Genomic DNA, 26,784 nt, shown 5'->3' on the forward strand with positions numbered 1-26,784 from the left:
AAAATGTTTCTAATTTTTTGTTGAACCTTTTTAGGAAGTTCAGAGTACTGTTGAAGATCATATTCAACAATGCGACAATGCTACCGAGATTATTGATCCATTAAGTCCAATTGATGCTTTTGCTGTTCAGTCCATTGTCCAGCAATACAAAACCCAACTAGAAGCGACCAGTGAAACCATGAAAGAACGAGAAACACTTCTGAAAGACCTGGAGACATTTTTCTCTTCTCTTGCAGCAACCAAACTCTCTATCCAGGCTGAAGCTGCAATACTTAGAATGAACAGGATCACTTTGCTTGAAAAGCAGAATAACCTTATTGAACTAGAAAAGAAAGTTTACAGTCTGAAGGAAGAGGCAGAAAAGCTTGACAAGTGTTTGGAGCCATTTGAGGTATTCCTAGAAGACCCAGAACATGGAGGAGATACATCTTGTCGAAAAATGGTTGATGTATTCTTTGAAAAGATAGAGATTGCAAAACAGGCCATTCTGCAAAATCTTAAACACTTGGAAGACAGACCTGCTTATGGAAGACAATCACTGAGCGAAACACATTCTGATTATGATGATATGGCTTCTATACACCAACAGCATCAGGAACAGGAGATGGATCAGTTCACAGTATCAGGCATAGAATCAGTTCTACAGAAAATAAAGGTATGGCGCACTTCATAAAGGGTTCATGCAAGGTTTCATCATTTTACAAGGAGTCACAGCACTGTCAGACACTTGATACATAAGTGTAGTTCCCCTCTATAATAATATTGAAGAGATGTAGCGTTAGATCTCACATCTGGACCCATATAATAGTATGACCAGCAAAGGGCAATGTGCAAAAACCAAAATCCTATTTACAGATGTGCCCACATACATCTATCCTCCGTGGGCGATGAGTCGCGCCACACATAACTCAGTGTGACTCAATAGCGCCCGGGCGACTTTTCGTGCGGCTTTTTACCTTGAAATGCGTCTTATTCACACAACAATGTGAATAGTTAGCACAAGCAGCTTCTGCTGATTAAAATGATATGCAGCATGCCTATGTTCTCTGAGCAAGTACGGGTGTATCTGCATGCAAAATGCTACGTTATAGTGTTAGCGGCTGTAACACTGTAACGTAGTGTTTAGCATGCAGATATATCCGCATACACAGAACATAGGCATGCTGCATATCATTTTAATCAGCAGAAGCTGCTTGTGCTATCTATTCGCATTGTAGTGTGAATAAGACGTGTTTCAAGGTAAAAAGTTGCACGAAAAGACGCTCGGTGCTACTGAATCACGGCATGGCGCAACTAGAAGGGCTGTTTAACGCGCCAGGAGGCTACATGTATGTGGACCCATCTGTAGGGTCAAGTTCAAAGTAAAGTTGAGACAACAAAGTAACAGATTAAGGTCCAATGTCAGAGTAGGAAGCAAATAGACAATCAAGTCATAAACACTACAAATATAAATAATCACACCCAGCGATATGCAAGAGTGCCTATAAGAACCTCAATTGCAGTGCCAGGCCTGGTCTAATATAGGCTAATTATACAGGATCCAGAATTATGATTTATTACAATATTAATTGTTTTTTCGTGTCTGGAATGCAAGGATTTAATTAAGGACCTATGGCATTATTTTACTATTATTGTTATTATTATTAATCCCTTTTTGTACTGTATTTTTCTTTAAATAAAGACAATTAATATATTTTATAATTTGTGTTCTTCCAGAATGTTCAGAGCACATTTGAAAATGAGATTCAACAATGTGATCATTTGTACCCATCGTCCACGTTGGATCAGTATAAGATGGAACTACAAACAGATACTGAGGTTATGAAAGAAAAAGAAACAACCCTCAAAACCCTGGAAACATTTATGTCTTCTCTTGAAGCCGTTAAAATGTCCATTGAAGCTGAATCCACAGTTTTGGCTGTGGACAGGACCTCTCTACAGGGGAAGCTGAGGAACCTTGAATCCTTAGAAAAGGACATCTACCGTCTTGGACAAGAAGCAGAGAGGCTCGATGATCGCTTGCAGGCAGCTGAAATTATATTGGAGGATCCAGAATATAGAGAAAAAACCTCATGCCAGAAAATGATTAGCGAGTTCTTTCAGAAGCTAGAAAGTGCACAGCAAGTCGTTCTCAGGGAGCTTCAGGACTTGGAAGAGAAGGAGTCTCTAGAGACATTAAACAATAGACAAAAACACCTCTGCAGACATATTGAAGACATTCGAGATCAGATTGATAATATTGGCTTAAAAGAGCCAACTATTCATGCTGTACAGCAGAGGTATGTAATGATGTTGGAGGATGTATGTTTGATCTCTTTTGGGTTTGATTTAGAATGTAACACACTGTTGGACTTAAAATGCAAGGAAGGATATTATGAAAAATATAAAATGAGTCTCCTGTAAAGGTGAATATACTTTTTTGAGATACATCTGATATGTTGTACAAGGGTAGTACATTTCACCAAGGTCCAAAACCCAAATTACTGACTTAACTTTATTATAAGAAAAAAAGGAAAAATGATTCCCCAGTACACTGCAAAAGACTATCAATAAGATTTGAACACTACTGTACATGATAACAGAAATCCAGAGATCGTTGTTGCATATATTTTCAAAGATATGTTTAAGCCATTCAGGCTTTATTCTTGTCTAGATCAAACCCCTCCCTTTTCACGCACCTGTGACAGACCATTCAGTTGACCTGAGCAGCAACTATTTTATATTAACTTTATTCTAAAAAGCTTTTTGGAGACAGAGATACAGGTGTATATTTAGTAAAGTGCGGGTTTACAAAAGTGGAGATGTTGCCCATAGCAACCAATCAGATTCTAGGGGGTATATTTACTAAACATCGATGTTTTGTTTCTGGGGCTAAATCACACATTTACTAATACTTAAAAAACTAAATAAAAAGTTGTCTGTTAGTAAATGTGTGATTTAGCCCCCAGAAACACATAGATTAAATTTATAAAAATCGACCTTTAGTAAATATACCCCTAGCGATCACATTCTAGAAGGTACTAAATAAATGATAAGTAGAATCTGGTTGCTATGGGCAACTTCTCCACTTTTGTAAACCCGCACTTTGGTAAATATACCCCAAAAAGTCTTCCGTGCACTTGTTACAATATTACTATCTGGAGTGCTTATTGGTATATATATAATATATATATATATATATATATATATATATATATATATACATTAGCACAAGTCACATGCGCACCTACGGCAATAAAAACAAGATAGAAGGAATACCAAATAGGTATACACAGGCGCTGGAATGAGCTGTTTAATCTAGCAGCTACTATAATATGGGATCGTCACTCCCTATAACATAGAAAAAACACCAACACAGATAGTAGCGCTATTGATGAAATTATCTAGATAAATGGTAAAAATAGAATCAATTCAGTGCCGATAAAATGAACAATAGTTTAATAATTAAGTATTAAAAAAGCATAGTATTCGTCATATTCACTGGGATATAAAATAAACATATACAATGATAACATGCGATCTCACCCACAACCTCAAATCAGAGTGTCCTAATGGTTACGGACTTTTGGTAGATTCTCATTAGAGTTGCCAAATGAAGAGTATGGATATTTACTGCTGCATAGTCCTCCTGGTATCCGCTAGAGGGATGTCCCTTGATGTATTCAAATCACTGGGTCCTCAGTGTTGCGGTATCCATGGGCAGCAGACTAATAGTATCCGATATTATGTATCTCCTTTATGGCTGATGGCTTAACTTCAAGGAGCTCAATTGGGACAAGAAAATGTGCTTTAGTAGGCATCCGCTAGAGGAAAGTCCCTTTAAGTAGTGGATCAATTCACTAAGTCCTCAAATATTGCGGTGTCCATAAACAAGCAACTGGCTGTATTAAATGGTGTACAGCTCCTCCGTGGCTCAATCTTTGTAATCCCAAGAGCTCAATAGGAGCAATTTGATAAATCCAAATCAAGGTAAGTGGTGATAATGATAGTTCAATGAGTACTAACGCGTTTCACTGCATCCAGGTGCAGCTTTATCAAAGGTGTCTCATAAGTTTCAGAGCTGGTGCTTTATACCCCTCTAAATGGGTTTATTGATTGGCACCTGATTTCAATTAATAAATACAAAATATTTACATTTCACAACATTACACACAAAGAACATAAATACACAAATAGTATATACACAAATAGTTAGAAGGCGAACCTATTATTCATAAAAACATAATAGTTAGATACTATGTACTAGGACTTCCGGTTTCCCGGTGTTTAGTCACATGATGTAAACAAAAGCTAGTTTACATTACATCCTTCATTAAGTGCCGATCGCGGCCATCTATTTTGGTACTCTCCCTAGGGAGGGTTAAGGATGGGATGATATAGTTAATTTACCTGCCTAAATTAGGTTTCCGTGACTCCTCGACTCTGTCTGCAGCACTCACGGGTCCGATCACGTGCTGCTGTCATGCGCTCGTGTCAGGATTCCTACGTGGTGTGCGATCATGTGGTACATAAATCAGCCCATCACAATCGGGTGGGTGTGCGTGTTGGTCCGATCATGTGTTGTTATCACATGGTCAACATCAGTCTACGTCTTATAGTCACATGATTCAAATTAGCCTGTCAAAACAAAGGTATTTCCTAGGATTTATTTTTCATTTGGGATGGGGATGCCACCTCAGCGCACCAGTTTGTCACTTTTTTAAACACTAATTCTTTCAATTTACAGTTTACTCATTGTTTTGACACTAGGCGGATCTCTTTCCTGGATCTGACCCTAGAGATCCATGACAACAGGATCTGTACCTCTAATTTCTCGAAAGAAGTGGGTAGAGATGCCTACTTACACTATAATATTGCATTTTTAATACTTAATTATTAAACTATTGTTCATTTTATCGGCACCGAATTGATTCTATTTTTACAATTTTTCTATATAATTTCATCAATAGCGCTACTATCTGTGTTGGTGTTTTTTCTACGGCAATTAAAACGCTTAAGCGTTCGCAGCAGTGTGCAACTCAGAATCCACCCCAATATGTTTATGAATATATATACAGTATATTAATAAATATATATATATATATATATATATATATACACATCTCCAGAGTATTTCCCAATATAGGAAAAAACAGAGGGCACTCACCAAAGTAGTAATGCTTTTTCATTTAATCATATAAAGATAATCCAAGCAGCATCATAGTATCGTCATCATCATATAACCAACAGCAGCAATACATCCATGCTTGTCACACATAGTTATTGCTGCTGGATGTATGCTGCTGTTAGTTATATGATGCATAATATGCTGCAATCTTGACAAAGGTCTTACGGGACTGAAACGTTGATGACGATACTATGATGCTGCTTGGATTGTATCTATATGATTAAATGAATAAAGCATTACTACTTTGGTGAGTGCCCTCTGTTTTTTCCTATATTGGGAAATACTCTGGATTTATAGAAGGACTGGTTTACTGGTTTGGGAGGCTGCATCCCGCTGCTGGGACTCTATGATGTGAGTGCCGGAACTTTTGCTATATATATATATATATATATATATATATATATATATTTCTATATATATATATATAGAAAAGACACAATCTGCCGGCACTCAAAAGAATAAAGGGACAACTTGCTCCGGTGCATCCAGTAGCAAAAACAATATCCAGAAGGAGAAAGAACTGGCACTCGGAGACAGCAACAAGGAAAAACGATGTATATTCTCTTCTAACGTTTTCGAGGTATATATATTAAAATATCCACACAACACGGTGGCACTGATGAAAATTCTAGAAAAAAAGTACTAGGACACAACTACTTGTGTTTGTACTTGTGTGTGTCCAAGTAGTTGTGTCCTAGTTCTTTTTTTCGGACATTGAATTTTCACGATTGCCGCCGTGTTGTGTGGATATATATATACAACATGCATCTGAATGTGCAAGGACTGGTACTCCCACGTGCTTCTTTAGACGCTAAAATCGGAAGCACTGTCGATACTTGCACCAGTCCCCAGGCTAGGTGCAGATTCTCCATCAGAGTACAGCCTCCAATGTGAGTACTTAAGCCTCTACGTTGGCAACCAGTTATGCCACACTCATTAGACTGTACATCTCCGTGCATCTGATTAGCCACCACCCAGTCTCCGCCCATTTAACTCTTAATACATTTCTCAGAACATGCGTCTCAATTGCTACTACAACTCTGGCTCTGCAGAGACGGACGCAGCGTTGAAGTTCCCTAAGTTGAGCAATTTTTTGCTACTGCGCATGCACAAAAAGTCCTGGAAACCATTACTGCGCATGCACGAACCCAAGTGTCCGATGGTGTTCACAATTGCATACGGCATCGCCAACACTTGAGAAGGGGTTTGCGATCTGGGAGGTGACCTTAAGTGATTGCAAAAAGGGGCCTTTTCATGGGCATGTTATTGATGTGTCTCCGCAAATGTCAATGGTAAGACTGATGTTACGCCGCCGATGTAAGAGTGTTTACAATCTCCATCACAAATGCACGGACACATGCCTGAAAGGGGGGAGTATCACCGCTCGTACATTCCATTGCACAGTGGAGAACAAATGGAAGGCTGAGATTAGCACTCGCATATTTCCACAACCACTATTATCCCTCCGGGGATGATGTCGCACTGTCCCAAGAGCCACAGCATGATTGACATGCTGCTGAGGTTTGGGGCCAACAACGGGCAGCGTTCCAGAAAACGGGGGGTGTCCGCCCTGTTTTCTGGCCGCGCCGGAGCCAGTGGCTGCGTCCTTGGATGAAGCTTCACTGTCCCCAGAAGCATAGTTGCACCGGACATCTCGAGTAACCTGTGGGTTACTCTTATGTCCGATGTTCACGTAGTTTATCCAGTGTTGAGTTTTCAGGCACAGCAGCAGATCAGAGAAGTCGCTAGTGGGCTTCTTTTTACATAAGACGTCTCCTGCAGCTTTAGCATAATTTCCCACAGCCGCTGTGTACAATAACGCAATGGCTGTGCTATAGCGCCCACCTCTGAATACTTTTAAGTGCCCTAGATGCATGCGCAGTTGAAAAACATTGACCTTTGCACAAATATCAGCATTGTGTGCTGTTCAGAATCATATCGCACAGGGTACTGAATCCTAATGAGTGGCACAGGTTTCCGCTTGCACCCACATGAACCTCCGCAAACATATACTGGCATTAGCATAAGGTAGTAAATCAGGCTTATGCTGCTGCCCAACACTACAGACACTTTGCTTGTGACTCGGAATTAGCCCTAGATTTAATAGAGTGAAATGGAGGTGTTGCTCATAGCAACCAAGCAGATTATTTATGTCTATCATTTTCTAGAATGCAATAGTGAAATGATAGCTATAATCTGATTGGTTGCTATGGGCATCATCTGCGCTTTTCATTTCTAGTAGCTAAATCTACCCGTTACTCTGAACTTATTCGTTTTAAAAAACGTTTCCTCTCAGAATGATTTTTATCTACACACAGATAGTTTTCTAGGTTTTAATGCCAGAAGAATTTATTGGCTACAGTTGGTTGGAAGTTTAACTAAAATAGCGAGGTCCCTTGTACGTGACCATTCTACTTGTCAGAAGTTAGGAGTATTCCCGTTATTCTGAGTGGACTTCTGCTTAGAGATATTAAGGGTATAAAATAATAGTACGACATGATGTGTTTATGGCAGATGTACAAGAAAATACACGACCTGTATTTCATTCCCATAGAAGATTGCTATTGTGTTGTCCAATTCAGTAGTTTCTTGTCTTACTCATTTCAGAATGAATTCCTTGTTAGAGCTGGAGAAAAAGCTAGATTCATTTGCCCAGGAAATTGAGTCCATCCCTGGTGCCTTTCTGGAGCCTCTTCCGACTTCACAAAGAAAAGACTTCGGTGGATGGGAAGAGTGTGAGAATTTAAGGGAGGACACAAAGCAGCACATCACTCAGAGGTGAGACACGTCAGCTAGAGGACCACAGGGCTATAAAACATTGCGGAGCTCGAAGACCGTTTGTATTGTCAGGAAACTAGGAGGCATATTCATCACAATCCACCTCTCAGATACGGATTGGCTGTGATAAAAATCGCCCAATATCTCAATGCGATACTTGAATACATCACAAGGATGCATCAATTTTCTTATGCAGGGACAGAGCTTGCAATAAAGCTCTGTTCCTGTGAATCCACTTCACATACTTTTCACTGTATTTTTCGCAGAAAAAATACAGGTGTCCGTGCATGGAAGAGCAAGTATGGGAAATGCGATCTGCTTACTAAAAATATGTTAATTGAAGGACTTGGAGTAGTTTTTCACGAAAAACTGCTCCAAAAGCCCTTTAATACATTTATGTAATACGAAAATAATGTGAAATGGGTGGGAAGACACCTTTTATCACTTTTTTTTTTTTTGTAAAAATAATATTGATAAATACGGCCCTTAGTCATTAAAGGGCTGGTTTTGATCCTGATGCAGTGGATTAACTTGGCAGCTTGAAGATATGAGGATTTGTAGCAGAGGCACTTTAAGAGAAGAAGGGGCCCGTGTGCAGACTCCAATCGGGCCCCCTCCTCTCCGGTGGTGCAGTTCCCGGGACATCTCTACTGTGCATACGGGAATCACTGGAAAATAGCCGCGGTGGTGGCCTTTTTCCCGATGATTTCTATAGCTCTCTGAAGCAAGCGCTGGGCTGACAGAGAGGTATGTATATTTTAAATTGGTGCAGGGTGTGTGGCGTGTGGGCCCCTCTGGACCCAGGGTCTTGTGTGCACCGCACACCTTGCATCCATTATAAATACGCCCCTGGTTTGCAGGGATCCGCCACCATTTCGTCTTACTAGGATCAGAAGGGAGAAAAAAGAGGAGCCATAAGTTGATTAGGTACTCAGGCCCACTTGGCATCAGCTAAAGGAATACAGATGTGACCTGGTTGTTAGAGAGGCAGCTTTATTTGGCCTTTTGCACAGACATTACTGCTGAAGTGACAGGAGCTAATGGAGAGGCAATGCTACTGCTGTATCAATATGTTGTTAGAAGCGAACTCCTATTGCCTAAGTATCTCACAGTTAACTGCTGTTTTGCAGAGAGCTGCTTAGTAGGAGAGCTCAGACTACCATCTGTTCTTGCTCCTAAATGTCAGAAGGGATTTACAGCACACAAGTAGAAGTGCTAAAGACAACTTACGCTCATTTATTCATAAAAGGCTGCAAAAAATAAAAATTGTTAATCAGTCATTATTCATTGGGTGATACATTTTATTTTAAACATTTTGCTGGGACTTCCTTTTAAAGGTAATACATTAAATGTTATGAAGAAAAAAAAAGTTGTAAATCCTCTCTTCTAGTAAACAGCAATGTGACGTAATCATTGAGCTCCTCCGCATGTTCCAACGATACAAGACCAATCTGACATCTTTGATTCAGAAAGCGGAGACTATGATATCGCATCAATCAACCTATGTAGGAAAAGAAAATCTTCAAAAGCTTATGTTGAAGGTAGTGTTATTTATGTGTGCACGAGGCTGGGTTTGTGTTGGACGTTATGGAACATCATTTATGACAGGGTAGCACCTCTACCTCTCTGGTGCACTAAAAATATTGAGAGTCGTTAATGAATGTTACAATTAAGGTCCATAATTTGCAGTGATCATAGCAACCAATCAGATATTTAATTCCCTAACCTGCACTAAACAGCTAGAAGCTCAATGCTGATTGGATCAGGTCACATTTTGCACACTAGGTTCTTGCAAAAGAAGTAAATATCTATTCTGGCAGATTGGTGAATTAGGGAGTTTTGTATGTATAATTAGCTATGTGCAACATACAAAGCACTAAAATAAGAGCATTTTATTATCTACGCAAGTTATTATAATATGATACAACCTAAACAAAACTATTCATTAGGATGGTTAGTCAAATGCGCTCCTAAACACTAAATAACATTCAGGGGATTGATGTGAATTTTTCTGTTAATCCCTATTGGCAGCCCAGGGTACGAGTGTGCTTCCCACCCACACTGCATGGGAAATATTAATATATGGAGAGTGTGCCCTGATGGCGCAGTAATGGGATTACAATGATGTGTGCATATACTGATATCTATAAATATTAACATGCTGAGTATGTCTACATTTTACTTTACAATTTCAAAACTTATATTAGTGACAATGGATATAAAATGAAAAGAAAAAGAGTGGACATGTATAAGATTTAAGACTAATTATAAAAATAAATAATGTTCAGCAGTCACTACATTATTTATAGATATCAGTATATGCACACATCATTGTAATCCCATTACTGCGCCATCAGGGCACACTCTCCATATATTAACTACTATACATTATTTATAGATATCAGTATATGCACACATCATTGTAATCCCATTACTGCGCCATCAGGGCACACTCTCCATATATTAACTACTATACATTATTTATAGATATCAGTATATGCACACATCATTGTAATCCCATTACTGCGCCATCAGGGCACACTCTCCATATATTAACTACTATACATTAGCAGATGTTTAAACTGGCAACATATATCTAAACATATAATATATTAATTAGGTGTTACAGTTGTATAGTTTCTTCTATATAGACCAGGCGTCGATATGCTGACGCCTGTCATTAGACATACGCCGGGAACCTGACGTTCGGCATCCCGACTGAAGGGACGCCGAGAGCGGCGTGGGGGGGGGGAGGGTTAGGTTTAGGGTTCCCAGGGGGGAATTAGGCGCCCCCCCCGGGAGATTAGGTTTAGGCTAGGGGAAGAGGGGGTTAGCGGTAGGCACTTAGAGGGGGGATTAAGGTTAGGCACTGGGGGGAAGGTTAGTGTTAGGCACCCCTAAGGGAGGGTTAGGGGGTAGAAATAGGTTAGACAATACTTACCTTTGATGATCGGGATTTCCTCCTCTGCCCGGATGCCGCTGTCGGGATTCCAACCGCCGGGCATGAGTACGGCTGTAAATCATACCGATTCCTTTCAGACTGCCAGCTTTCACTACATTGGCTGTAAATGATCACATAAGTAAAAATATATATACATGTAAGGCGCCACAATCCCAAAAAGATGTCCAATACAGAGAATAAAATCTATGAATTTATTCACAATTTACAACATAAGACAAATAAAAATACTTTCCATAAGAATTCAGCACAACTTGCACAAAAAACAGAGGAAAAACTGCCCAAAACTCCAAAGTCTCTCACCCTCTGATATAGTTGTGGTGAGCTTACACGCAAGCAATGCAGGTCCCGGGTGAAGCGCCTCGGCACCACCGCAATAGATAAACCAGGCTGATGAGGATAAATACTTTAAGTGACGGCATGATTTTATGAAAAGAGGACGCCATATAAAGTATTTATCCTCATCAAAGGTGTCACATGTGACACCTCTGCCCACACCAACAGCTAATTAAAATAGTGCCTAAGGAATTTAAGACACAGGCAGATGTACTAAGCTCTGGAAAGTGATAAATTGGAGAGTGATAAACTACCAAACAATCAGCTCCTGACTGTCATTTTTCAAACACAGCCTATAACATGACAGTTAGGAGCTGAGTGGCTGGTAGTTTATCACTTTCCAGAGCTTAGTACATCTGGCGCACAGTGATTATACAGTTTATAGCTGATTTTCTCAAAAATGGTTTGTGTGAAAACTATGATATATTGCAGTTATACTTTTTTTCAGGCTCAATCTCAATTTGGCTTGTATTTGGGTTACTGTTGTATGTTTCAAAATTGCAGTGGGGGTGACACCTTACATATTCAGTGCACAAGAAATGAAAGTCCTCTGTTTCCCCAATCTATAGTATAACAAAAGGAGGGTTAAAGTACATTAGAGGAAAACAAAGAACATTTCAGTGTACTTAATTGTTTGTTGTTGTATTTTTGTGTTCTGGGAGGAAAAAGTGTGCTCATGCCACCAAGGCAATCCGCAGGAGACTGTATTGTCTATTGTAAATCCATATACTATGCTTTTCCTAGATGATAAAAAAAATCCAAACTTTTACTCTAGGTGTCTCTGTTTCCCCACAGTCTCTAAGCACTAAATTGCCATCATTGCCTAACACAGTGGATGTAATTTACAAAGCGCAGTCAATGTACACCCACTATCCCACTATATACTGTATGCGGATGCTTATCTACTCTCCACTCTTGGGAGACAATTCTGCAAACTTGATTGCTTACCACCAGGGTCATCTCTGTGTGATCTCACCTGGTGGGTCACGATCTATAACTCAGGGAGCTGAGACCCTTGCCAAGCTAATACCTAAGTATACAATCACCCTCATAACAGTGTTTATCATATACAGACGAAACGGGTAACCTGCCTAATGATGTTGTATTAGTTGTCTGTAGTCCACCGCCCCTCCAAATACTACGGCTTGGGTTAAGTGATCAAAATGCTACTAGAAAGTATCACATTACCCAAGAGTAGGGGCTTTGCCCACTTTTGCCATCACCCTTTCCCCTTTGAACTGCCAATTTTCCCCCTTAGATGCACCATCAGCGCCCTGGGTTCTGTTACACTTATGCAGATAGACAAATTGTAATAGAAAATCTACTATACACCTGGGGAGCGTTAGGGTTAAAGTAATTGTGAGTACGTTGAGGTCTATATGAAGTGAGGCACCAGGAGATTAGGACAGTCTCGCTACCTTGTTTCACGACACTACACCCTTTCACAGAAATTTAACTGCACTTTTCTAAAGACGTCTGAGGCACACGATACCCTAAAAATATGCTCTGTTAAGCTCTGTTGCACTTTGGCTGTTCTGCGCTTTGTAAGTGACCATCTGTGGTCGCTGCATGCAGCATTTTGATGGTAGTATAACTCTTGTGTTACAGTAACAGTGATCCCCAGTCACAGGCTAAGTGTATGGCACATGATAAAACAGATATGATGGACACTTTATTTCCAGATTCTTGCTCTATTCTCATCCCTGCTTACATCTTCTATGTTTCTGCACAGAGGGAGTGGCGGGGCTAAGCGGGGATCAGAACAGAAGGGGCGGTGCCGGACAGAGTAGAGGGTGGGATGGGGTGGAGCAGCGGAGACTGAAGTTGGCCCCAGCATATGTGCATCAGCCCAATACAAAAGATCCGTCTGATAACAGGCATAATTATATATGCTCACAACACTGTATAGCGTGCAGTTCTGTCAGCACTTCGGTTTCCATAAAACGCTACATAGCTATGTACACTTGGTTCTGGCCCTTGTACAGAGTGAAAACAGTGCTTTGAGTATGCACCTGCATTTTTTCTGCAGAAAACACTAACCATGCGCTCTGCAAATAGACTTGTTTTCAACTCCACATGAGCCCATTAAACAGAGTACACACCCAGATGACCAGATGACGTGACGATGCGATGTAACAATATATCCCATCAACGAAGACACTGCACAAACCAATGTACGACGGCACGATATATCGTTACACGCCTAATACCGCATCGTCCCATCTGATGTGCAGTGCATCATGTGACCACTCAATATGCCATGGTCGTTCCGTCTGAGGCGATATATTGGATGATACAGTATATTGTTTAGTGTGTACCCACCTTTAGGGTGTGTGTACATTGGTAAGCGTACCTAGTTAAAAGTTTCTGTGCTTTGGGTGAAAAGTGAAAGTTCTTGACGTCTCAAGCCTGAGCAAATGGGTGTGCAGCACACTGAAATGAGCGTTGTTGTACATCTACAAGCATAGCAGTTATTACAATATATTGGGGTAAGCCACTCAAGCCCAGCAACAGTTTGCCTATACACAAGCTAAATAACCAGTGGCATAACTAGGGTAGTTGGAGTCCAGGGCAAATTGAAAAATGGAGTGTCCCCTCCCTATGTGCCCGCGCCGAAAGCAAGCGCGGTGGAAAAATGGGCGTGGTCAAACGCCACAAGGGGTGTGGTCACCAAAAATTGGGGCGTGGCAACATTGCACACACCCCTTTGTCGTCACTCTGGGAACATTCCTTACCATTCCATATGCACCTTAATGCCCAGAGTAGTAGTGCCCCTCTTGCAATGTCCCCAGTAGCAGTGTCCCATGTAGTGGTGCCCTTTATACAATGCCCCCGTAGTGCCCTTTATAAAGTGCCTCCAGTAGTGCACCCTTATACAGTCCCCCTATGCAGTGCCCCCAGTAGTGGTCCCCCTTATGCAGGCCCCCAGTAATGCCCCTTATACAGTATGCAGTGCCCTCAGTAGTGGTCCCTCTTATGCAAGCCCCCCAGTAGTGCCTTTATACAATACCCTCAGTAGTGGTCCCACTTATGCAGGCCCCAAGTAGTGCCCCTTACACAGTGCCCCCCCCCAGTGATCCCCCTATGCTGTGCCCCTTATACAGTGCCCCCAGTAGTGGTTCCCTTTATGAAGGCCCCCAGTAGTGATCCCCCCCTAAGAGTTGCCCCTTATACAGTGCCTTCCGTAGTGCATAAAACAGACAGACATACTGTACATACACAAACACACATAACACTGACTTCACTTACCTGAATCCCCGTTCCTGCCGCGCCCACCGCTGTCTGCTCCTCTGCCTTCCCGCTGGGTTCCACTGCAGGAGCCGGAAGACGGAGCTCATGATTGAGCTCCAGCCCGACTCTGGCAGTTGGCGCAGCAGCCAATGAGTCTATCTGACTCTCATTGGCTGCTGAAAACACACACATCGCCGCCGGGTAGTACGAGTGTACTACCCAGCGCCGGCGACGATGTGTGTGTAACAGTGTAACACTGCGGTCTGCACTACAGTGGCTGACTAGGGCGGGCCTGTACCCTGGCCAGCAGCGCAGCGCCCATCCCACGCCGCCGGTCCCACGGTGCCCAGGGCACGAGCCCAGGCGGCCCTGCCCTAGTTATGCCACTGTAAATAACAAATACTGCATGTTTGATTTAGTTGTTGATATTCTCAACTTAGATCTCATTAAGACCAACCACCCTCGTGGAGGTACTTGACAAGCCGATATTGGTGTTGAAAATTCCATGTATCTTAGTGCATAATAACTAAATATTTTGTGTTTTACTCTGACATGTATGTTGTGTTATTCATACTTAGATTCCAGGTAGACTCCGTCTAGTGTAGTTACTTGCTGATGTGAGTGATATCCATGCACAGAGTGTTTGTACATTATAATCCGGTCTTCCCTACAGGTGCAAGCATTGAAACAGGAGATTGATGGTCATTCAGAGAATGTTGAAGAAATAAGCAGCATCTGCAAAAAGCTGCAAGGTTACATCAATACAATTAAAAGCTTTAAAGATCCCCCATTCCAAGCAGAGGCCAACACGATCATTGACAAGTGGTTGGATGTGAGTATTTCTCATTGTATTTGACTATTTTTAAGATTTAGTTTCCAGACAAAATTAGAAATTCCATGAAATCCTAATAATTATGATGTGGGTAACATTAAATATACTGATGCAATGCAAACAGTGCAAAGGGGCTAATTCTGGCGTGCACTGCTGAACGCAGATTCACTATTATCGGGAATCTGCACATGCGCAGGGCCCATTCTACGAGTGTGCAGAATGGGTCCTGCTAACAGAGGCACGCTAGCCCTTGAATGCCTCTGTCTGATTGACAGGCAGAGACATTTAAGGGGCGGTGGGGGGGTGAGGTCGGACACCGTTCCCGGAAATGGGGGCGTATCCGCCCAGTTTTCCGGGAGTGGCAAGCCCAGGATCTGCGCAGTATCCTGGGCTTCCAAGCCGACCAGGCTGAGTAAGCTGTCGCCCGCCCAGCTCCGTCCACCATCGCGACCACTGCGATGGTGATCCCAGCACTGCGACCTCGGTCGCAGTGCTGGGATCGCAAATGCAGCAGGGGGTGTCATACACCACCTCCTATTTGCATTGTTGCAAGGACTCAATTGCAAAGCTGTCTGCGTGCTGCTTTGCAGTTGCGTTTCTTGCTGAATCTAAACATAAACTTTCGTTTTGCAGACCCATTTAGGAAGCTGTAATAAAGATCGGAGAGGAAAATCAAATTTAATAAAGCTGATATGGACTTTTGTACTTATTATTTAATTCATTTTAAATCTTATACTTAAAAAAACCAAAAACAATCTCCTTTGTTCACCTGGGAGAACATGAACATTAGAGCAGCCACCAAGCTAACCGCATGTTAATTAGTGACCAGTATGCAAATTGCCTTGTGAGGCAGCTCTGTCTTTATACACCGTATTCTTCTTACTGTCTATCAGCTGCCTCTCCTTACTGTCTATCAGCTGCCTCTCCTTACTGTCTATCAGCTGCTTCTCCTTACTGTCTATCAGCTGCTTCTCCTTACTGTCTATCAGCTGACTCTCCTTACTGTCTATCAGCTGCCTCTCCTTACTGTCTATCAGCTGCCTCTCCTTACTGTCTATCAGCTGCCTCTCCTTACTGTCTATCAGCTGCCTCTCCTTACTGTCTATCAGCTGCCTCTCCTTACTGTCTATCAGCTGCCTCTCCTTACTGTCTATCAGCTGCCTCTCCTTACTGTCTATCAGCTGCCTCTCCTAACTGTCTATCAGCTGTCTCGTCTTACTCTTTGTCAGCTCTCTAGACAAGAAAGAAGCACTAAGATCACTGACTGGAACCAGGTGGGTGGTGCTAGGGACACAGGATGCTCCCCAGTGGATAACTGGCACCCTGGGCATGCTTTTTACTTAGAGCAAGAATGAGGGAATATTGTTTTGTCATTAGACTGTTTTTGTTTTAAACTATTAGGTAATAAAAGGACTGCTGCCCAAAGAGTGGTATGTACTATGTAAAATGCACCTGTCACCTACACACCCACATTGTAGGCTGAGCTGATGTTATGAGAATGAAGTGAATCAATTCATCCTGAACCAGTGCTACAAATTGTTCTTAGTGAATAATAAGTTGATTTACCACAAATACTGATCCATCCAAAAAATAATTGAGTCCACTGAGTAGGTAATGAGTATGTTTTACATTTTCATGGGTAAGTGTGTTTTAGCAATAGTTGTGGTGGCAGGAACCCAGCCCTCTGTAGTAGATGTAAGCATGGCGGCCCCACCTGCAGGTCTGCGGACGGAGTTGCACTGATTACTGTGAGCCCATCAGTTACATTGATGGTTAATAAATGAGTAACTGAAAATAAAAAGAAGTAAGACAGAAATTGGCTAAGACGATTAATGGGTCCCTGCACAGGCTGCCCTCAGTGTTACTCATCATTACAGCTGGTAGGAGGGACTCTGCATCATGAATTATTATCATGTATTCATTGCTTCCTAGTGATCCTTTAAAATGGACCCAAACTTCTCACCTTTTGAGTTTCTGATGATCTTTATGTAATTTCCCAACAGATATGTGAGAAGATTGACAGCAGTAATGAAAACCTGGCAAGTGCGGTCTCCCTGTGGAACAAGATCCTCAATCTCTCCCAGGAAGTTGAGCAGTGGTCCTCATTAACAATGAAGTTCTTTCAAAATAAATCCCTTACAATTGAGGATGTTCGATTGTTAAATGTAAGTGTGTATTTTATTGTGTGACCTGTGTATTGATGTCAATACCTGCGCACCAAAGTATCGCTGACACCTGCAGTGTCTGTACGTGATGAGCAGTGACGATTTTGTTTGCAAGCGGCAGATGTTTTCCAGCTGTGCATACATCCTAGTCACACTGCGCATGCATACCGATGGTTACCGCCGGGGGATGCAGAACGAATTTGGACACAGAGAGGGGCAATTTAATTGGGTATTTTGGTTTGTTACAAGGGGTGGCTAGCAAGATCCAGGTGTGTCGCAGCCAGCGACTGCGTCTTTTTTTGCATTTGCACTGGCAGACATTTTTCGACTGACATTCTGAGCAACCGTAGGGCTGCTCTAATGTCCGATGGTGTAACTGATGTGCATCCGATGGCGCGCCTTATTAAGGAAAGCGGCAGATTAACGATGCAGCATTTTGGTGTCTGTACAAATCCCATCAGCGGTGGCAGCGGCAGTAGCATAAAACCAGTCACGCTGCACAATAAGAGGCAGTCGTCTAGAACTGGGACTAATGGTTCCCGTACATGTGACGGATTGCTGCAATTTCCCCTTCTGCCGACCTTGTGGCTGGGGGATCAGGAATATTCAACATGTCAAAAAATCTCGATGCCCCAATCCCGACTTGAAAATTATCGGAATTGGCGAGTCTGGGATATTTAACATGTTGAATTTCCCCGCTCCGTCTACGGATGGTATACGTTCAGGAAGCCGGCTGACGCAATGCCGACAGCCGGCTTCCCGACTACTGAATTCCAGTGAGGGTTAAATGGCAGGCGTCGAAATCTCGACACCTGTCATTTTACCTACGCCAGGAAACCGGTGCCCGGCATCCCGATCGAAATGATGCCCGGCGCCGGCCGCCGACAGCCGCGCGGGGGGGTGGAGTGTTAAGTTAGGGGCTCGCGGGGGGGACTTAGGGTTAGGCTAGGGGGAGGGAGGGTTAAGGTTAGGCACCCCCCGGGTGGTTAGGGTTAGGCTAGGGGGAGGGAGGGTTAGGGTTAGGTACCCCCGGGGGGGAGGTTAGGGTTAGGCACCCCCCAGGGGGACTTAAGTTTAGGTGGAGGGGAAGGGGGGGTTAGGTTTAGGCACTTGGAGGGGGGATTAGGGTTAGGCACAGGGGGGGGGAGGTTAGGGTTAGGCACCCTAAAGGAGGGTTAGGGGGTAGAATTAGATTAGTTTATACTTACCTTTAGGATGATCAGGATTTCCTCCTCTGTCGGGCTGGCGTTGCCGGGATTTGAACCGCGGTAAATCATATCGAATGCCTATGGATCGCTAAAAGTCATGTCCATGGACCGGCGGTTTTGCTCGTCGATCGTTGGGTTGACGTCAGCAGAACGAGGAATTGTGTCTCAGATGAATGGGACCCTTAAGGGCCTGATTCTGAGTTGGGAGCAAAGGTGCATTTCAGAGTTAGAGCACCTGTTTTATATCATTATTATTCTCATTTTCATCCATGCTTCCTCAATAATGTCAGTAAACAAATTGTCAATGACATCAGCAGAATACTCACAGCTGTATTTCAGGAGATATGTGTGGCTGTGAAATGTAAAAGAGATACTCGTGATAGTCTTAATGTGGGGAGGGGGTTAGCGAAGCAGGAAGCCAAGGACTGAACATTAGAAAGTGGAAGGAGCAGGATCCCACAACAGTACAGAGTAGGGATGTGAGGCTCCGGTAACACTGAGTCGGAAGGACTGTGGGCCCCAGTGCATATTTAAGGGAAATCATTAGTCTACCTTACTGCATTTATTTATTATATATGGTGTAGCTGGACAGGGTTATGTGCCCAGCACTGTCACTCTCCTATTTTTAATTGCGTCTCACCAGTATCTGCCGTGGGTATAGCAATGTCCAGTTAAACTGCCTGTCAAAAATAGAATAGAAACATATTAAGACTTAAACAATATTCTGTGAGTAATTATTTAAAATACTAAGGCCCTGATTCAGAGCCGGACGCTCTGACCAGAGCGCTCGCTCTGAATCAGGGCCCACCTCCATAAATATGGAGCGTCCTCCTGGACGCTCGTATAGCTGTGGGTCACCACCCACAGCATATACGAGCGTGCAGGATGACGGTCGCGATGGTCTTGACCATCGCGACCATCGCCACTGCGAGCAGAAGCCTGCGGTTGAGTTTTTCAACCGCAAGGCCAGGAGTGATTTTGTCTCTATCAGAGCCAAAATCACTCCCACTGACATCACTAGTGATGTCAGTGGGGCCGGCTTCTGACGGTAGGCGTTCCCTTGGAAATGCCTCCGTCTGGCAGGCACGCCCAATCAACATCGACAGCACGCCCCCTTTGATCAGACACTACGAGCGAAGGAAAGTCCTTCGCTCGTCGCATCTCGCGCATGCGCACGACGGAGCTCCCTCCGTCGTGCGCATGCGCAGTGCAGACCATCGACCCACTTGCGAGCGGACAGCCGCTCGCGAGTGAGTCTGAATCGGGCCCTAAATATGTTGTAATGCTGAGTTTGGGTTGGGAAAATCATATTTTTTAGGACACACAATCTTATAGCCCATTCTTTAAAATCGTGTACTCCCCTTGTAATAGGTTTACTAACTGTTACTCTCCGTCTAAAGCTGGGTACACATTACACGATTTCTTGGACGATATGCCTGATTCTGATGGATTGGGCCAACATATTTTCAAAATCATCTAGTGTGTAGCCACTATGACGGCTGTTGCGCGCTCCCGTTTGGTGGTCAGCCACATCGTCAGGTCGTCCCTACATGCATCTCAACCTGACGATACGGCTGAAGACCCCATGCAGTGGGATGCGTCAGGGGCTGACATATTGGGCGGTCTGCCGCCGGATTGTATAATGTGTACCGGCCGCCTGACATGTTGGTCCATCGGCGAGGGGAGTCGCCCATCACATTGTTTAATGTGTACCCAGCTTTTGACTTAACTGGTGTATAACATCTTCTATTTTTAATGTTTCAGACTGAGCTTCAAAACCAAGAAAAACATTTGGAAGAAATCAATAAGAAATCAGCAGAGATACAGTACCTTTTACAAAGTCATGAACCTCTTTTGGAACTACAGGTAAAAAAGAAGGAATTAGGTAGCAGAGACTAAATGAGAATAGGATGTTGTCATATTGTGCATGTAAATTTATCAAATTTTTGAACCTCGTTTTTATTACATTTTCATGATGTAAAATTATTAACTGATGTTGTCTGGTTTCCCACTGCTCCTTGTTTTGATGTGTTTTACATGTGTGCATGAACCTCAAGTAGATAATTAGAGGAACACTGCCTACTGTAGATAAGTAAATGTACACTGCCTGCTGTAGTTACGTGGAGGAACACTGCCTGCTGTAGACAAGTAGAGGAGCAGTGCCTACTGTAGATAAGTAAATGTACACTGCCTGCTGTAGTTACGTGGAGGAACACTGCCTGCTGTAGACAAGTAGAGGAGCACTGCCTACTGTAGATAAGTAAATGTACACTGCCTACTGTAGATAATTGGAGGAACACTGCCTCCTGCAGATAAGTAGATGACCATTGTCTGCTGTAGTTTAGTAGATGAACACTGCCACTGCCTGCTGTAGATTAGTAGATGAACACTGCCTGCTGTAGATTAGTAAATGTACACTGCCTACTGTAGATAATTGGAGGAACACTGCCTCCTGCAGATAAGTAGATGACCACTGTCTGCTGTAGATTAGTAGATGAACACTGCCGCTGCCTGCTGTAGATTAGTAGAAGAACACTGCCTGCTGTAGATTAGTAGATGAACACTGCCTACTGTAGATTAGTAGAGGAACGCTGCCTACTATAGATTAGTAGAGGAACACTGCCTACTGTAGATTAGTAGAGGAACACTGCCTACTGTAGATTAGTAGGGGAACACTGCCTACTGTAGATTAGTAGAGGAACACTGCCTACTGTAGATTAGTAGAGGAACACTGCCTACTGTAGATTAGTAGGGGAACACTGCCTACTGTAGATTAGTAGAGGAACACCGCCTACTGTATATTAGTACGGCAACACCGCCTACTGTAGATTAGTAGGGGAACACTGCCTACTGTAGATTAGTAGGGGAACACTGCCTACTGTAGATTAGTAGGGGAACACTGCCTACTGTAGATTAGTAGGGGAACACTGCCTACTGTAGATTAGTAGGGGAACACTGCCTACTGTAGATTAGTAGGGGAACACTGCCTACTGTAGATTAGTAGGGGAACACTGCCTACTGTAGATTAGTAGGGGAACACTGCCTACTGTAGATTAGTAGGGGAACACTGCCTACTGTAGACTAGTAGGGGAACACCGCCTACTGTAGACTAGTAGGGGAACACCGCCTACTGTAGACTAGTAGGGGAACACCGCCTACTGTAGACTAGTAGGGGAACACCGCCTACTGTAGATTAGTAGATGAACACTGCCTACTGTACATAAGTAGATGAACACTGCCTACTGTAGATTAGTAGGGGAACACTGCCTACTGCACATAAGTAGATGAACACTGCCTGCTGTACATAAGTAGATGAACATTGCCTACTGTACATAAGTAGAGGAACACTGCCTACTGTAGATAGAGCTGGTTTTTTGGCTTTAGGTAACAGGCTGGTTTCCCGATGGGGTGTTTGTTATACATAAGTAGTATAGGTTTTTTGATAACCCCAATAACAACAATACATGGAAGATTATCTAATTAGCAGATTTATCTTTCATCTTCCAGGGGGGACAACCCCACCTAGTTTTAAAACATATTTTGCATAGTTAAATAGGGAACTCTTTGTAGTTCGTCTGACTGCATCCTTGTTTGCGCACTATACCATCTAAACTGAGAGTTCAGTGATGGAAGGGTTAATTAAAAGCTTAATCTAATGAGAACTTCTTTCTGAGGGACTGCATTAAGAATATGCATTTTGGCTCAACTCTGTAAAATGGTAAGTTCCTCAAAAATCGCATTATTTACAGTCAGTTTAGCAGATACAATATGCATAAATATAGATAATAACCTCTTACTGGGGCTTGCTTATCTATCCTTTGAAGATATATAGTTGATAGGTAAAAACAAAGAAGAAGAGCAACAGTGACATGTGCTGTCTCTAAAAAGTTACTACATTCATTAAATAATGCATAACATTTCTATCATTTTTTATCAGCTGGAAGTATATTCACTAAAGTGCTGGTTTTTAGAAGTGGAGATGTTGCCCATAGTAACCAATCAGATTCTAGCTATTATCTTCTAGAAGGTGCTAGATAAATGTTAAGTAGAATCTGATTGGTTGCTATGAGCAACATCTCCACTTCTGAAAACCCTCACTTTAGTAAATACACCCCCTGGTCTCTACTCCCACAACATTTTGCAAGCTGTAACAGCTTAACTTAAATTAATTTGTTATAGCATTTTAATTTGTAATTATTTGAACATACGGAAAAAAAAAATCAATTTTGTTTGAAACATAATTTTGAGGTAAAGTTTATTGAAAGACATGTTTTCTATAGCTCTATTATATTAATGACATTATATATTAGAACTGGTTATTTTTATTTTTCAGGTCATTAAAACCTCTTTGCTGAATAAACTTACTCCAATTTCTGAGTTTGTGGCAAATAACACTAAAAGTATGGATGTATCACCGACAGCTACAGAACTGAAGTCAGATTTATGTTCAGTACCCGAAGACTCAGACCAGATGACATCGGTACCATCAGGAGATGTGTCTGAGGTAAATCTCATTACTCCTAGATGTATAGGTATACAGTGACTGATGCAGACTTGAAGGAATTTGCACTAAGTATAATGAGAAAATAAGCACATGCAGCTATGAGAGCAAAAGAGACCAACGCATTGTTATTACATTCTCGCTTTGCCTGCTGGAGAATGAAGGGGCATTCTACATACAGCAGGCAAAGTTCAGTAAGGGTGTGTAAGAAATGCAACTCACGCAGATCAGCATGTAAGTATATGTACGCCTTCTAGGAAACTAGTATAGTAGGCCGATGCAAGTATTTACTGAGGATGATGATGATGATGAGTAGAAAACCAGGCACATATTTTGACAATGCTGCGTCTTGCGTATCTCAAGATTTGTATAGCTCTGCATATGTGCGAAAATACTCTTATCTTTCCATGCTTGCTTCTTCTGAGCATAGTACACTGCTTTTCCATCCATCCCCAGCCCCATAATGTCACACACGAAGTATACATAATCACATATTTATATACCCACATCTACTCCTGGCAGAGCTATAATCATGGCAATAACCTTTCCCTTCGTTATTTAGACCACCGATACTTCTTGACTTTTGAAAAAAACATTTACAAAGTAATATCTGGTAACCAAAAGATATATATATATGGAAGAAAGGGAAAGGTGCTGTCAAAGCAGCTAGTTCAAATGGAGTATGTCAGGCTCCAGGTGTATATATAGAATAAAAAAGAAATGGATTGAACAGCGCTAATGTCAAAATAAACACTAAATAAATAAATGATAAGAAATACTACTGGAACAATGATGTAAGAAACGGACTAAATGCATAGGAATGGTACACTAACACTGACGAAGTTGTGGGGGGTTTCCACAACGAAACGTGTTTAGCACCCCTGGATTGCGTCATTGAACCAGAGACTTACGGGAGGTTCCGGACCGGCATTTTTTCATCCTTCTGTTCCAGTCCTTGACATTGGCATCCATTTGCTGCACAGGAGTCAAGCTCCTTATGGACTATATCTGAAGGCTGGTAAATTATTCCATCAATTGCTGGTTAATTATCCGGATTGCCCCTCTTCTGTTTCCCCATTTCCTTATGAACGCTGCTATTTGTGTGACCCAGTCACAGTGACTTTTTTAATTTATACCTGGACTATGGATTCTACTAGACTGAGTTGATTGATCCAGTTTTAACTATATCAGGATTGGATTATTATTGTTTATTCATCCAACTGTCCTGATTTTTCTATGTTGCATATTTATGCTTGATTGTTATCATTAAATATTGCATACCAAAAACCAAGCTGTATTGTATTTCAACTAGGAGAGATTTCCGCAATTTATTCATTTATTTTTACCAGTGTTAGTGTACCATTCCTATGTATTTAGTCCGTTTCTTACATCATTGTTCCAGTAGTATTTCTGATCATTTATTTATTTAGTGTTTATTTTGACATTAGCGCTGTTCAATCAATTTCTTTTTTATAATATCTGGTAACCCTCTTCCTTGTTTTCCACAGAACATCCCCTACTGTAGGGAACACAACCATTCTCTGATGAGAAAGGGTGTTTCCATCAGATTCCTGTATTTAAAGTGCGGCTACTGTACCAGCTTCACACACACACACACACTGGAGGAAGCCATTTTGTGACCTAAACCAGTATTCTTAAGGATGCAGCGTATCTATACACAAAGTGCACTAACGTTCGTCAGTTCATAGCCGGCAATCTGCTGAATATTGCAGGGCTTTTTCACTGTTTGTAGATGAGAACATAAATGTGCTCTAAAAACTGAAGTGTACAGAGTGTGTGTGTTTTTTTTATTTTTATGTAAAACATTGAAGAGTTAGGGGGAAATTGATCAAACCTTCTAAGGAGGACAAGTGTAGGTGTTGTCCATAGCAACTAATCAGATTCCAGCTACCATTTATTTAGTACATTCTATAAAATGATAGGTAGAAGCTGATTGGTTGCTTTAGGCCAGTGGTGTCAAACTTGCGGCCTACCAGCTGCAGTGGAACTACACATCCCAGCATGCACTGCCACAGTTTTGCTATTAGGCCATGCTAAAACTGTGGAATGCTGGAATATGTAGTCCCACAGCATCTGGATGGCCATGAGTTTGACACCTTTGCTTCAGGCAATATCTGCACTTTTTATCTATAGCAGGTTTGATAAATCTCCCCCTTAGTTTGACATTGGCATGTATTAGCAAATGATCCAGATCTTTTGCTCATCTCAAGGATGAATAGCGCATCTCAGTCTCCGCTCCTCATCCCCTTAAGCATGAGTGGTAATTGCTATGTTCTTAAAGGAAACACTGCTAGAACCTATTTCAGCAGCTCAATTAGTTGGGTCTAGTCACAGTTGCGTATCTATGATGGGTCCAGGCTTTGTGGTGCATACGGGCCCCTGGGTCCAGTGGAGCCCACACAGCACACCCTGCATTAATTCAATAAATGTACCTTCTGCAACGGCTGCCTCCAACTCAAAAGAAACCTCTGGTAAAATGGTGCAGACGCCATTTTCATGAAGACCTGCCCATGTGCGATAGACTCTAGCACTGTGGCAGAGTTCACACTGCACATGCATCGGTACGAAGGATGGGGGTTTGCTCGGACACTGTACACATAACGTCATTTTACTGATAGGGTGCAAAATTTTCTTTCCTAACATAGAGCAAGATATAACCTTTGAATTAATTTTTTGTCCAGTATAAAACACAGCTAGTGCCACCCTAATAATTCTTAGATCATTCATTTAGTTACAAACAAGTAAAAAAAAAAAAGATATTGGGGGTCTATTTACGAAATCTTGGTTGGAGATAAAGTGGACAGAGATAAAGTACCAGACAACCAGCTCCTAGTCAGTTTTCAAACACAGCCTGCAACATGGCAGGTAGGAGCTGATTGACTGATTATCTTCATCTGAGGCTTAGCATTGTATCTTGCATGGAGCAGTTGTATAGAGCCGTGTCTTATTTCATCCATTACGTATATTTTTTTTTTTTACATGAAATTGTCATACTTACATAGCATGTCAATGGACACGCATTCACACAAGGAAAAGAGGAAAACATTTCTCTGGAAATAGAACCTAAATCTCAGGTGAATGATGAGCAGCATTACCCCGCATCACAGGCTGAATCTCTAGGAGATGAGCAGAGAGAACAATTAGAAGCTGTGAGATTGAGGCTGACAGACATCAGGAAGATGCAGGAACACTTACACAGTGATCTGCAGCCTGGTATACAAGGCAAAGTAAAACAGTTGGCAAAGCTCGCACAACTTCTCCAGGAAAGCCAGGATCTCGCCGGTCCAATGGAAGAGCTGAAGTCCGAGGAAGGGGTTCCTACCTTTGGTGATGGCCTCTGTCTGTACCATAATCAGTGGTTGGAAATAAAGCTGTTTCATGAAAGCATCGTACAGGAATTGCAGGCAAGAAAAAAACATGCTTTTTTATTCTGATTATTGTTCTCTAGGGTTAATTGGTCATATTTATCCTATAATTGTAATTTAATGAACAGGTTATTAACGTCATGGCCGCAACAGTCAGAAGAAGTGATAAATGTCTGCCTAGTTACAGGTTTGCCTACTTTCCCAGTTCTGTACCTAGTCAC

At 42.1% G+C, this 26,784-nt stretch overlaps 1 protein-coding gene across 1 annotated transcript in view; it reads left to right on the forward strand.

Moving 5' to 3' along the window:
- The window catches only part of SYNE2 (spectrin repeat containing nuclear envelope protein 2), a 455,935-nt gene that overhangs the window by 159,182 nt on the left and 269,969 nt on the right, over positions 1–26,784 (forward strand). Inside the window, exons 28-36 of the mRNA XM_088471237.1 lie at positions 35–655; positions 1,717–2,279; positions 7,775–7,945; positions 9,336–9,486; positions 15,145–15,303; positions 17,307–17,468; positions 20,441–20,542; positions 23,010–23,180; positions 26,201–26,602. Of these exons, the coding sequence (XP_088327363.1) occupies positions 35–655; positions 1,717–2,279; positions 7,775–7,945; positions 9,336–9,486; positions 15,145–15,303; positions 17,307–17,468; positions 20,441–20,542; positions 23,010–23,180; positions 26,201–26,602 (2,502 nt within the window). The remainder of the gene's footprint in view (positions 1–34; positions 656–1,716; positions 2,280–7,774; positions 7,946–9,335; positions 9,487–15,144; positions 15,304–17,306; positions 17,469–20,440; positions 20,543–23,009; positions 23,181–26,200; positions 26,603–26,784) is intronic.

This window comes from Taudactylus pleione, unplaced genomic scaffold, assembly GCF_031769625.1.
Source record: "Taudactylus pleione unplaced genomic scaffold, aTauple2 ptg000113l, whole genome shotgun sequence".
Lineage (NCBI taxonomy): Eukaryota > Metazoa > Chordata > Amphibia > Anura > Myobatrachidae > Taudactylus > Taudactylus pleione.